The sequence below is a fragment of the Plectropomus leopardus genome, chromosome 19 (genome assembly GCF_008729295.1).
Source record: "Plectropomus leopardus isolate mb chromosome 19, YSFRI_Pleo_2.0, whole genome shotgun sequence".
Lineage (NCBI taxonomy): Eukaryota > Metazoa > Chordata > Actinopteri > Perciformes > Serranidae > Plectropomus > Plectropomus leopardus.
The window spans coordinates 24,135,535-24,149,869 of record NC_056481.1 but is presented as its reverse complement, the minus strand read 5'-3'; the positions used below and the strand labels follow the sequence as shown (position 1 = coordinate 24,149,869).

At 41.7% G+C, this 14,335-nt stretch overlaps 1 protein-coding gene and 1 pseudogene across 1 annotated transcript in view; both read left to right on the top strand.

Annotated features, from left to right (window-relative positions):
- Positions 1 to 4,395, top strand: part of abcc3 (ATP-binding cassette, sub-family C (CFTR/MRP), member 3) — a 66,967-nt gene extending 62,572 nt beyond the window's left edge. Inside the window, 5 exon segments of the mRNA XM_042507537.1 lie at positions 371 to 517; positions 604 to 762; positions 1,466 to 1,632; positions 1,733 to 1,927; positions 3,548 to 4,395. Of these exon segments, the coding sequence (XP_042363471.1) occupies positions 371 to 517; positions 604 to 762; positions 1,466 to 1,632; positions 1,733 to 1,927; positions 3,548 to 3,659 (780 nt within the window). The 3' untranslated portion in view covers positions 3,660 to 4,395.
- A 6,132-nt stretch (positions 4,396 to 10,527) lies between these two features.
- On the top strand, positions 10,528 to 12,946 carry LOC121959300 (annotated as a pseudogene).
- Positions 12,947 to 14,335: the final 1,389 nt, after the last annotated feature.

Below are 14,335 nucleotides of genomic sequence, written 5' to 3'. Positions count from 1 at the left end.
AAACAACACAGCACCTATAAACTATAACTAGATCCAGAAATGTTACATTACCTGGTGCCAACAAGGGCCCCTCTGCTGCATGAGACAAACAGGGCATTTGTACTGTACACAGTGTACTTTTTCAGCGGCCGTCGCAGCGAGTGCCCCTTCTAGAGCTGGTAGAGCTGTTAGCGAAAGCTTTTGTTTGGAGCATCTCGAGTGTCTCAGAGGTGAAATAAATGTTTGGCAGCTCCCAGTGGCTCCGCACACACAGCTTCCAACTCTTTGAGTTTTTGGAGTGATAAACAAATCAGCTCTGCTAAAAGCCAAGCATGCTGATGAGTTGTTCAGAAAGTTTTCCTAGTCAGAAATGCTGTGTCTGTGTTCAAAGGCCCCCTGGGAGGTGGAGGACAAGAAGCCCCCACCTGAATGGCCCTCGGAGGGGAACGTGGAGTTCCATGACTACAGCGTGCGGTACCGAGAGGGACTGGACCTGGTCCTGAAGAACCTCACACTGCACGTCAAAGGAGGAGAGAAGGTGGGGAGATTGTGGGGAGGCGATGACTGAGCATTAACGGGTCAGCGGGGTTATCTGATCACAGATCTGTGTGTGCTTTCCTACAGATTGGTATTGTGGGTCGCACAGGAGCTGGCAAGTCCTCCATGACGCTCTGCCTCTTCCGACTGCTGGAAGCTGCAGCGGGAGAGATCACCATCGACGACGTGACGATATCTGAGATAGGCCTGCATGATCTGAGGTCCAAACTCACCATCATTCCACAGGTAGACAAACGCGTTCACACACACGGTCCACAGGAAAAGTTTTTAGCCCAAGTACATGTTTATGCCTCCACAGTGGTTGTCTGTCCCATTCCCATGAATGTGATATTTCAAGAATGCCTTCAGGGAATTTCTTTGAATTTGGCACAAAGTTTAACTTGGACCCAGTGATAAACGGATTAGAATTTGGTGGTCAAAGGTCAAAGATCACTGTGACTTTACATCCATCTCATTCTTGTGAACACAATATCTCATGAACATCTTAAGGGAATTTCTTAAAATTTGACACAATTGTCCACTTGGACAAAACAATGATCTGATGAGAAATTGGTGGTCAAAGGTCAAGGTCCCTTTGACCTTGTGTCCATCTCATTCTTGTCAACACGATATCTCAAGAAGGCCTCTTGGAAGTGTCCTCAAATTTGGCGCGAACGTCCACTTGCACTCAAGAATGAACTGATTGAAATTTGGCAGTTGAAGGTCAAAGGTCTGAGTAAGCAGAAGTTTCCTCTGGCAAAGATTTACACAGTGAATATATCTACAGGTGACAGGTGAGGAAAGAAGGAGTGGATCTGGTGTGTGCTGCCTTTGTCATGATAACTACTGATAAACTACTAACAAGTCAAAGAAACAAAAAAAAGCATTTTTCTGGTCGGGTTTGTATCTGGTTCTTTTTCAAACCTGTGAAGTGTTTTGTGTGCTGCAGGAGCCTGTGCTGTTCTCAGGCACACTGAAGATGAACCTGGACCCCTTTGACAAGTACAGTGATGAGGAGATTTGGACGGCTCTGGAACTTTCTCACCTCCAAAGGTTTGTCAGCAACCAGCCGGCAAAACTGGAGCTAGAGTGTTCAGAGGGAGGAGAGAACCTCAGGTGGGTTCAGACACAGATGCAGTCAGCTGATGTTCAAATGAACAGTTGTGGTCAGCAGACTGACTGAAGGTTCTCTGGGTTTTCCGTGTTGTGTGTGCAGTGTGGGCCAGAGGCAGCTGGTGTGTTTGGCTCGAGCTCTCCTGAGGAAGACCAGGATCCTCATCCTGGATGAAGCCACAGCTGCCATCGACCTGGAGACAGACGATCTCATCCAGTCCACCATCCGGACTCAATTTGAAGACTGCACCGTCTTCACCATCGCTCACAGACTCAACACAATCATGGATTACACAAAGTACACACACACACACACACACACACACACACACACACACTAATGCTTGCTTGCTTTAAATTTTTAATGCTGTTAAGAAGAATATTAAAATTAATTTCTCCATCAACAGCTGTCAGTTAGAAGTAGCACGCACAGAACAATGAATGCTGTAAAGCAGTGATACTCAACTGTCGGCCCGCTGGCAAAATCTGGCCCCTGATAGAGTGCTGGAGCAGTCCCCGAACCATTTTCTAATTCCTAATAAAAATAAAGTGATTCACATTGGGATTTTTTTTTGTACTTTTAGTATCAATAAGGTGCCAGAGTGCATAAAACAGCATCAAAAAAGAGCTTGTTTATAAAAAAAAAGTGCCAGTGGAGGATCCCCCACTCCTTCTGACAAAAGTCCTAGCTAAGACCCAAAAGTCCCAAAATCCTAGACATGTCTTAAAATCTACACATATCCTAAAATACCAGGAATGTCCCAAAGCCTTAGAAATGTCCCTAAACCCCTAGAAATGCCAAAAATCCTAGGAACCTGCTAAAATCTCAGAGATGTCCTAAAATCCGAGAAATGTTTTAAAATTTGGCAAATTTTCCTAAAATCCTAGAAACATCCTAAAATACCAGAAATGTCCTATAATCCTTGAAACATCATAAAATCCTTGAAATTTCCTAAAATCTGCTTAACATCCTAAAATCCTAGAAATGCCCTCAAATTCCCAAAATGTCCTTAAATCCTAGAAACATTCTAAACTTCTAAACCTCTTGCAAACCACATGAAAACATAAATATGAAGCAATCTTAATGTCTTTTAATTATGTTTGTGCTCTGTTGGACTATGCAGAATCAGCAGTAGAAGCTGCTGTCCATAAATGATCACATGTGAGGAAGTGAGTGACCTTTGCACTCAAAATAGCCATTAAATAATGTTTCACCTGCAAGATAGGTTTTAAAATCCATCAGGGATGAAGGCTGTGACAGCAAAGAACACTGTTCTTCCTTGAAATCATAACTTTTCTGCTCACAGCTGTCCTAGCGGTGACACTGCTCCCTCAGGCACCCCTGCTGCCAAATATTGTGCAACCATCGTGGCTCGTTTCCAGTGCTGTCATGTTTGATGAAGTCATGACGGTTATTTATGTGCGGGACACTTCTGTCTGAAGGATAAAAAGCCATTACTTCAACAGATCCATGAAGACAGCAACGTTACATGTCGGGAAAGAGTTTACATTTGGGAGTGTCCAAGATCTAATTTAACTCACTTTCTTACCAAGTTCCTCATTGCCTTTTTACCCATGTTTTTCTGTTTTTTTGAAAGAAATTTGCTCGGGGTTCAAAGTTAAAAAAAAAAAAAATTATGAAAGGTGTTTAAAAGGAAATTGATGTGGCTCCAGGTTACAAGGGTTAAAGGGATAGTTTCTGAATATGGGCGGTGTGCATTTGTCCATTGATTTGGTGTTTTGATACTTTCACAGTATAAAATAGCACCTATAACTGCTTGTTTAATAAAAAAAAGACACGGAAATCTGAATTTTTACATTAAGGGTCCTTTAATTGTCTGTGTAGATGTATTTAACTTTGTTCTAAAAAGTGTCCCGGCTTTGTCAATGACTCCTTCTCTTCTCTGTCTTCTTGCAGAGTTCTGGTGTTGGACAAGGGACAGATTGCAGAGTTTGACACTCCGACAAACCTCATATCACAGAGAGGAATTTTCTACGGCATGGCTAAAGACGCAGGACTGACACAGTAGAGGCGCCTTTTACCCCGACGTTCCAAACAGGGTTGAGGATGAGCTCAGTTCAGTCCAACGCTGCATTTCAAAGCCAACAGTGGAACTGAAGAGTACCGTTTATGTGCACTTGGTATTGTTTTCAGGGCATTTACTGCTGGTTTGAATTAAGCCTCAACTCCTTTGCAGACGTGGATCAGTTAGCAGTTGCAAACATTTGTAGTGTTTGTCTGAACACACATCGGGACATTTTCACGCTCCGCTGTGATTGTCTTAAGTTCCTGGCACTGACTTTTTTGTCTGGGGCAGCACACGTCCCTTCTGAAACCCAAATTGGAAAAAACAAGCCATATGTGTAAACACTAGTTGATCCAAGTCTGCTCTTTAGTGCCTTCTGCCAGTGGGATGAAGAAAGCCAGTGAATGTATCATTTTCTAATCGGCTGTCTGCTGCAAAATAAATGACGACAAAAAAGGAGGAACTTTTTTTATTTTTACTTTTTCTACAAAGCAAAAATACTGTGCCACTGTACTTTCCTCATAACAAAGAAAATACGCTTTTGTGATAAACCCACTTATTTTTGTACTGTACCATTATTTAAGCTACTTTTTAAAAGAACTGTTTCATCTAGGGAAGTTTGCTCAGTTAATTTTGTGATTCTTTTGTGAACCAAATCTATTAAAACTTGAATTCTGTACCACCAAAATATGAATTATGATAATGCCTTTATTAAAAAAACAAAACAAAGGAAGAACAATACTTGTGTACTGTCTTGGTATTATATGAAAACTCAAGGCAATCAAACCTATTGTATAAAAGTTACACTTGTATCAAAATGTGTTTTCACAAATTACCTTCTTATTTTGAGGTAAAGTGTCTTCATTTGAGTTTCATTTATTGACAGAAGTATGTCAGACTCCTCCATGGTAGGTTGAAATATGCCCCCTTTCAGCCAAATGTTATTAGACCCTTTTCTGGTTGACCTATCACGTCACATACCAAACATGTCAGTTACTGGTTACATGTCGGTGAAAATATATTTCGGTTATTCCTCCAAATACCATGAGAGGGAGCTCGCACAACACCAGTGGAACACGTGCCATCTTTGAGAACCAGTTCACTTGGTGCACTTCTGTATTCAGTCCTTTCCCTAAAACTTTGTCTCAGTATCTCCATCACTGAGTCTAAACTTGTGATCCTCATTAATAAAGATGTCAGCAGAAGGTTTTTACCCCTAATTTCTTACTTAGACTGACACCACACAGTACAGCACCATGAAAGCACTCACAGGATGTGTTCACCTCAGATCCCTGGCAGCAACACATCTCTTGCCTCACACACACACACACACACACACACACACACACACACACACACACACACACACACACACACACACACACACACACACTGCGGCTTGATATTTTGCAGAGAAGTTGCGGTTTGCATTTCTCAATGTCTTTTTCTCCAATTACCATACCGATGCCATACACACACTGCCTTTGTCTCTACAACATGCCAAAACTGACAGACACTGATAACCCGATATGAATGAGCGCTCGGCTGCCAGCTCGCTCAGAAATGTCCCTGCCTATGGGCATAGCGAGATGAAATGGCAGAGGTTTGGCTCTGGCCGCCTGCTGACTTGCCCCGTCAGTTTGTGCTGCAGGCGCAGGAAGCAGAAAGTGAGGGGAAGATTGAAAACAACTGCAGCAAAGTGGTGACAAAGCAAGAAGCTTGTTAATTTGCTTTCTGGAGTGTTGCTCCTTTGTCTGTCAACCTGATCTGTCCTCTGGATGTTCTTTTGCTATATTTAGACCACCCACAGTTGTCTAAAACAGTAATTCCCAACTGGTGGGTCATGGTCCAAAAGTGGGTCATGGGTCCATTCTGAATGGGCCACAAGTGACTTGGGAATGTGTCAAGTTTGCAAAAAACACTATATTTTGAAGTACAGTGAATTTCCAGCACAGAGCTTTTATTTTGAAGTATCGTCTCTGTTTATTCTTACGATATTCGTGTGTGTGTGTGTGTGTGTGTGTGTGTGTGTGTGTGTGTGTGTGTTCAGAACCAACAACATGTTGGCATCATCTTGAACTCGGTGGCTTTTTTTGTTTTTGTTTTTGCTTAAATGTCTGAGATAAGGTCTGTGGTTAACACAAGCTTTAAAGATCTTCACATTTTGCTTTATGGCATAAAATATAAGAGTAAATGCCCCACTTGAGCATTTTGAAGCTTTTTTGTGAGAGTTGCTAGCAAGTGGCTAAGCAAGACTCCTGAACGTCATCAACGAGCTGCACCAAACATGGCTTTACAGCCTTAATGCAGTTGCAACATTTAGTCAGGCCATGTTTAGTGTTACTCGTTCATAGCCTAACATTAGCTTTTTAGCTCTGGCAATTGCGTTTAGGCTTCAAAAATCTGAAAAGTGGCATTCATTGAGGAGATTATCTTGCTGAACAGACGTTTGTTTGTCACAGAGCTTTTCTGTTACAGTAATCCAAAATCTAATGGAAAAATCCCATAGACTTTTGGATGAGGGAATTCCACTAACAGAAAAATATCATCCCTAAGCTTACTGGTTACTAGCTGTAGCCTCTTATTATGCATAGAAACATTAGGGGCCATGTTCAACCAAAGCATCTTCTACTTGAGGCCATTGAATTTTTCAAATTCTTAGCAATGGGGCCGCTGGATAAGCGGAAGAAAATGGATGGATGGATAGACAAAATGAATAATCCATTTAATAATTCAAAAATCCAATGGAAAAATCCCATAGGCTTTTTGATCAGGAAACAAAAAACATAAACTTCTGTATCATCATACATACAAACTCCTTCCCTCTGGGCCTTTTTTTTTTGGAGTGTGATGCTGTTTGGGTTTTTTCTATTTCTAATATTTTTGTTTTGTGGATATTTGGTGTGTGTGACCAAAAAAGACCAAACCATCCAAACACTGCGTGCTTAATAGTGTGATGTCAGCTTCTGGAGCTATTTGGGCCCACAAAGCCGGTGACCAAGGACAAGAAACTTGCAATTTAGAGGCCGTTTACACAGCAACAGTTCTTGCATAAAACGTTTAGCTTTTGTTGGCCTTTTGTTCACACCACAACAGCGTTATGGGGAGAAAACTTTTAAAACCATGTTCCAGGATGTAACCATTTGAAAATGCAACCCCTTCTGTCGCGATGCAAACTGGCAATGCACGGATCCTGTGAGAACCGTGACATCACAGCCGAACTCTGCACATGCACATGGTGTTCTTCTATGATGTGTCATTGCAAAGTTACACTGCCAACTACTGACCTGGCATGCATACTACAGCATTTTTAATTGTTTTTGTGGATCTATGTACACAAAGATAGTTCTCATAATGTTATCATGAATGCGGATTTTTTAAAAACACAGAGGAAAGGCTTCTGTTTTTAATAGGGCCGTTTTCATCTAAACAAGTCCAATATATATATATGGTTTTTAAGGCTGCATGGGTTGTGCAATAATGTCATGGTGCTCTTTTTGTATTTTCTTATCTTTTCTCTTTGTACTCGAGTTGTTGACTTGTATGGGTTTTATGTGATTGCAATATGTGTTCAGTGGTTTTCTGGTTTACCTAGATACATGATTCTCTGTTTACATGTGGATCCTGTTTGTTTCTGTTATTTTATTTACTGATTCGTCTGTGAAGGCAGAGAAATGTGTGCAGCACTTGGAGTCCAAGACAAATTTCCCCAAGGGGACAATGAAGTGTATCGTATCGTATCGTATCGTATCGTATCGTATCGTATCGTATCGTATCGTATCGTATCGTATCGTATTGTATCTTGATCTTGTATCTTCTCTAAATTAATGCAGTGGACTTAAATTCTCCACATTGCATTATAATCTAGTTGGAAGTTTCTGGTAGCTTTTGCTTTTATCAGAACTTAATCTTCAAATAACCTCTGGCCTGAGGCCACACCATTAAATGATTTTGCCATGTTCAGGGTTTCTATTATTTTAGTGATGCTGCAAAAGTAAGCCTATCATTTCCTATGAATTTGTAGCCCCGAGATGTATCCGTCTTCACTGGGTTTTACAAGAGTTTATTAATTTTACCTCTATATGAAACGTCTGTACACGACCGATTCAGATGGTGTGAGGGCTGTTTAAGGCGAGAAGACATCCGCAGGGTGTGACGGGACATATTTTGTCTTAATTTAGTTTGGCAATATCGAGCTTCTTAAACATTTCTAATAAGACATCCATGTCGGTCACCAATTTCAGTTAGATTGTACAGAAAGTGAGAGAACTAGAAGAATGTTGGATTTGAATTCAGTCCATAAATCACATGAAAGACGTGACAAACACAGTAAATAGCTGCTCAAATAAGCTGATAATCATACATGCAGAATGTACGCATTTGTTTGTGATTGGCAGTGAAATGCAGCAAATATAATCCCTCTCACAGGATTGCAGCTCTGGAAGTTTGGAGGACTCCAGATAAACAGGCTCTATTTTATTTGTGTATCTTGCACACATGCACGGAAATCACCATGTCTGCATCACGGACAAACAATCCCCCACAGAAACACTTCGACGCAGCATGAGCCTGCTGTTATTGCACTGCAAGGCTGTCTAATAGCTCGGCTGTCCTCAGCTGAACTGTAGACGAAACCAATCAGAGACGTTTTCACACAGCAAAGGAATGAACGGTAAAAGTTATAATAACACCTTCATTCATTAAATGATCTGCCAACACACATCACCTGATCTTAATTTTTTTTTTAAGTTGCATTGTCCTCATCTCACCTCTGCTGACATGTTTGAAAAGGGGTGTATTCAATGTTCGCTATTTTAAGTCCAAGGCACGAGGCCAAAACCGTAAATTAAAACCTGCGAGTGTCAGGTGATAACCTGTTATAATGTTGCAATTAAGTTTTGTCAGTGTGATGTCCTCCTGCCTGTATTGGCAACAGCCTCAGTCATTTTCTTCTGGAATTTGTGCGTCTCGAGATTTGCATAAAACCACACAAAGTGCTTGTATTGACAAAACTAATCCTGCATACAAAGACATGCTTTGTAGAATGTAGAGCATGTATACCGTCCAGTTTAAGTCTATGGCTGAAAGTCGGGGAAAGAATGGAAACAGTTGTGCAGCAGTCACGTATCACTTGTCACGTGTTAGGACAGGAATATGGCCAAATTCTACACTGTAAATAATAAACTCTCTGTTTTGACTTAAAAAAGTTGGTGTCTGGGCTGCCTGAAAATATTAAGTTGATTGAATTTGAGAAAACAAGTTGAGGTAATTTTATAATGATTTCAACTTGTCTTCCCAAATTCAGTCAACTCAGAATTTTCAGGCAGCCCAGACTAACTTTTTTGAAATAGTCTATTTTTACAGTGAAAGAGTCATGTATTGTTTTAACAAAATACAGTATAACACTGTAAGTATTGATGCTTTTGTGGAGGCAAAAGAACAAATGTTCCGCATTTGTTGTCCTGACTTTGTCATGTCTGCAGAAAATTTGATAAAAATATTTGAAAAAAAAAGCTGCACGCAGTCACATGTATTTATATTTTGTCTATTTTGTTTTTTGTTTTTTTTTATTGCACAAAACAGCACAAATTAAATGTATCACTAAATTTGTACTTACATTTATATTGTTTTGATTGAAATAATTCCCCTTCTTTAATAAATTTATTGGATGTTTTATGAATGGAAAAGAGTTTTACTAAAGATTAAAATAATGTGCAGGAGAAAAAAAAATCAGAAAAAATCAAACCCTCCTCTTGTTTGTCAGGAACATCCTTATGCATTTTCTTTAATATTAAAAGCACATCAAAATAAGTGTAGACCAATTTGTATTCTCCAAGAGCCTATGGTGTAATAAAACAGATCAAAAGTAAATAGACTCTCACAGCACATTATGGTGCAAAGCATCTAAAGGACCTAATGCTCTTTTAAAAATCTATTTTATTGCAGCTAAAAAAAATGTGTTAAAATTATTATTATTATTATTAATATTATTACTTTTATTATTATTATTATTATTGTAGTCGTTTATGGACATGATTTAAGCAGTTTCTATTCTTTCAACAGGTAAGTAAAATATATTAATTTAGGTTCCATGTTTATATATCAAAATGTTCAAAAGTTTGTTCATAGAAATGGCCGTCATAACCATAGATATTAAAACCAATGGACACTTAAAAGGCGTAGAAACATCATTTGTTTTTACTTATACGAACTATAAAGTAAAAACATGCAATGTCGGCATTGGACCTATTTTAATATCCAAAGAACTGGAGATAAATAAGCCTACACGGCTGAATTTCAACATACTATTTTATGTTAACTGATCATGTAGTTTAAGTTCGTTAAATCGCTAAATAATATGTATATATGTATTTTTTTTTAAAACAACAAATTGCCCGTGAGTCTCTTTTCTCCTCGTGCGTCTTTACGCACAGTGCGCTCTGGAGCCCGCAAAGGGTTAACCGGGGTTACCAGCAGCAGTCCTTTTACAGGCAGGTGCCCCGTCAGTCCCAGCCCAAAGCTCACCACTGACTTTCTCAAAAGCTTCTTCCAACATCTCAGGAGCGGCTCACAGCTGTCAGGATGCGAGGAGCTTGGAACACATCCCGGTGATGGCTGCGGGTCGTTAGTATAAATAGCGCATCACCGCTGCAGAAGAGGGACATTAAACTGGATCAATCAGCGGACGCACACCGTCAGGTCTCGCGGATTCACACACGTGTGATGCGCTATTGAGCTGCAGTTTCACCTACTTTTCTATTCCGAGAAGTTTGCTCCCTGCTGGATCTCACTGAGGCTCCAACTTCGGAACAAAAACAAAAAAAATAACCTCAACACTTGTTGGGTCGTGTTTCGCTCTGGAGATGTGGGGATGCTGTTTCCACGGTGGATCTGGTTCCTGGCGTGTGTGTCAGTGTGGATGGAGCACCAGGTCGGAGTCTTGCCCCATATCACCTACTCGCACCCGGGGATCTGCCCCAACGACATGAACCCCAACCTGTGGGTGGATGCCATGAGCACCTGCACCCGGGAGTGTCAGTCCGATCAGGTAAAGTGAGCTTTTAGAATGAAGTTTTCTTAAAGTTATTTTTCAAAGCATTTCTGTATTATGTACACAACTTGCTTTGCTTGGGCAGCACTTTTACAAAATGACAGGAGGCCAGGGGCCAATTACCGAAACCCCGTACAGGTTTGGCAGATTTCAGGACATTTCTATTATTTCAGAATACTTCTAGGATTTTAAGACATTTGTAGAATTTTAGGACATTTCTAAGATTTCAGGACTCTTCTGGGATTTTAGGAGATTAGCAGCTAAACTAGGACCTGTGTCAGGGGTGTGGGGGATCCTTCTATAGCACTTTTTTGATAAGCAAGTTCTATTTTTTTTATGTTGTTTTATGCAAAGTGATGCTGTGTGTGTACTTAATGTATTAAAACAATTCCAAATGTGAATCAGTTTATTTTTATGGTAGATTAAAAAATGGTTGGAGGGCCACTCAGCACCCTATCGGGGGCCACATTTGGCCCGTGGGCCATAGATTGATGTAAGGGATTTATTTTTAAATTCACTTGTTGCTCCCAACTCCACTGAATCTCTATTATTGTTCCCTAATTTTATGATTGTTGTCTACATGCACCTCCTGCCGCTGTAAATCTCTCTTCTCCTCTTACAGGAGTGTGAGTCCTTTGAGAAGTGTTGCCAAAATGTTTGCGGGAATCGGAGTTGTGTGGCAGCCCGTTATTATTTTTTTGTTTTTTTTTTTATTATTTTTTTACTTGGATTTTATTTTTTGTGGCAGCCCGTTACTTGGACGGAACCAAAGGCCCCATGGGGATGCCCAAGGAAGCCACCTGCACCAGTTTTATGTGCACTCAGCAGGGCTCTGAGTGCGACATCTGGGACGGCCAGCCCGTGTGTAAGTGCCGGGACCGCTGCGAGAGGGAGCCGCACTTCACCTGTGCGTCTGACGGCATGACCTACTACAACAAGTGCTACATGGACGCCGAAGCATGCTCCAAGGGCATCACCTTGGCTGTTGTCACCTGCCGCTTCCACCTCACCTGGCCCAACACCAGCCCCTCACTCCCCCAGGCGACCACTCTTCGCCCCACCACTGCTCCTCTTCAGGCGACTATCCCGCCTCCCACTGAGCCTCAGACACCAGTCGTGGTCAGTAGCCCCACTCATCAGACTGTAAATGTGGGTGACACCGCCAGCTTCCTATGTGACGTGATCGGTCGCCCCCGGCCTGAGATCACCTGGGAGAAGCAGCTGCCAGAGGGGGGTGGAGAGGGTCCCCATGAGACCTAATCATGTGCGAGGGAATATGGTGGTCACTAACATCGGTCAGCTGGTCATCTACAATGCCCAGCCACATGATTCAGGCGTCTACACCTGCACGGCTCAGAACCCATCTGGTTCAGTGCAGGCTAACCCCACTCACTGTGTTGCCCACAGAGCCGCCTAAGACCCCTGAGCCAAAGAATATGACCCGCTGCCTGCCTGAGGAGTGTCTGAAACCACCTGATAACCAAGAGGACTGTGGGAGTGAGATGGAGAAAGTCAGCTGGTATTACGAGCCCAAAACCAATAACTGCTTCTCCTTCACCCACTGCCACATCAACAGCAACAGCCAGCAGCCCAGGAAGGTGTTCGAGACATATGAGGAGTGTATGCAGTGCTGCGGTCCCGAACTTTCTGGTCCCTGTGGACTCCCCAGCCTGCAGGGCCCCTGTAAGGCCTACGAGCCACGCTGGGCGTACAGCAGCGCCCCTGCGGCAGTGTCAGTCCTTCATCTACGGAGGGTGTGAGGGCAACGACAACAACTTTGAATCAAAAGAAGCCTGTGAAGAGATGTGCCCCTACCCGAAAAACCACCACTGCAAAGCCTGCAAGCCGAGGGGCAAGATGGTGACCAGTTTTCTGCCGCAGTGACTTCGTCATCCTGGGCCGCATGACCGAGCTCACAGAGGAGAAGGACTCGGGCCACGCCCTTGTGACTGTGGAGGAGATCCTAAAGGACGAGAAGATGGGGCTCCGTTTCTTTGGCAAGGAGCCTCTGGAGGTCACCTTCCTCAACATGGACTGGAATTGCCCGTGCCCGAACATCACGGGTGCTGCCGCTGAGGGACAGGTCATCATCATGGGCAACGTGAACGATGGCATGGCCGTGCTCCAGCCGGAGAGCTACGTGGGGTCGTCAAGTCCTCGCCGTGTAAGGAAGTTGAGAGAGGTCATCTCCAAGAACACATGTGACATTCTCAAAGCAATCACCAACAGCCCTCAGTAGCGTTAGGACTAATGTGTACAGAAACTTCAAAGTGACGTGGAACAAGCTGTCCTCTGAACATTATTGCAGTAATGTTTCAAATTTTTATGACCAATATTGCTACATTTAATGGATGTCTTTCTGAGAGTTTACCGGAGTTCCTGATGAGGAAACCCGTCACATGACTTTTAGTCTGTCTTCTCATGTGGTCTCGCAGTGGAGCTTTCATGCAGCCGTTGGTGTTGTTGATTGAAAAACCATGTTTGTGAACACAAGAGACATCCATCATGATCATCTTGTTGCCTCAATCCCCCAGACTCCAACTTCCCTTATGCCCTCGCTTGCCTCCAGCAGAAATGGAGGTTGCAGACTTGCGTTGAAGCACAAAACAGACTCGGTTGAGTTTGACCTTACACACGTAGTAGTCAATACAGTGGACAGCTTTATACAAGCCATTTTATTTTATATTCATGGGTTTTGATGCTATAGTTTCATATAAGCCACTAAAGTGGATCTTAGTGCCTCCTGCTACACACTGCCACCCACTGGCCAGTCGTTGTAAGTGCATCATAAATCTGTTAAAGCCAAAAAGACTGACGAAAAGGAAATAATGTTTTGCAACCAATCCTTCCATACCAGGCAACCCATGAAGGTAAATAACATTTGGTAACATCTAAGGAGTAATGCAGTTGTTAAAATTTTCAAGTATTGATTACCTCATGATTGTTGGGAGGAAATACCGATTAAATCATCTGTCCACCTAACATACGTCGCTGGTTATTTTTCAGCAACAATTAATACTCTTACTTAATATTACTACAGCAACTTCGTTGTTCTTCAAAATACTTCATCTGCAGTGACTTCTTGGCTGTAAATCAGTTGATTTGTGTGTTGTTTTTTTTTAGATTGGAGCAAAATCAATGTTTTGACAATATTTTTCTTATTTTGTAGAAAATGTTAATGTTGAGGATTTAAGCGCAAGAGGCTAAATGTGGGATGTAGCGAGGGGGGACAGGAGGAGAGGGGAGAGCCTGAGGTCTCAGGAGAAAGGTTCAACGCTTTTGTTAAAAATGTGAATACACTACTTTACCAACATTAAAAATATATTTTTTATAGTTTCTCATAATATATCATTTTATTCATTGATTTATATTCCTTTAAAAAAACATAAATGCATGTTGTTGTTTTTGTTCATGCCTTGAGAAGAATAAAAACACTTAGGAAAAAACAGTCAGTGCCAGCTGTATTTCCATGTGGCACTTTTGATGTCTGAACACTTAAATTTCATACACTGTAAAAAAATTAATTTTGTTTTAACTTAACAAATTTAGTTGGACACAAACCTTTTAAGAAAAACAAATAGTTAATTTTACAGCATATACAGCGACTCCCTATTTTTAATTTTCATGT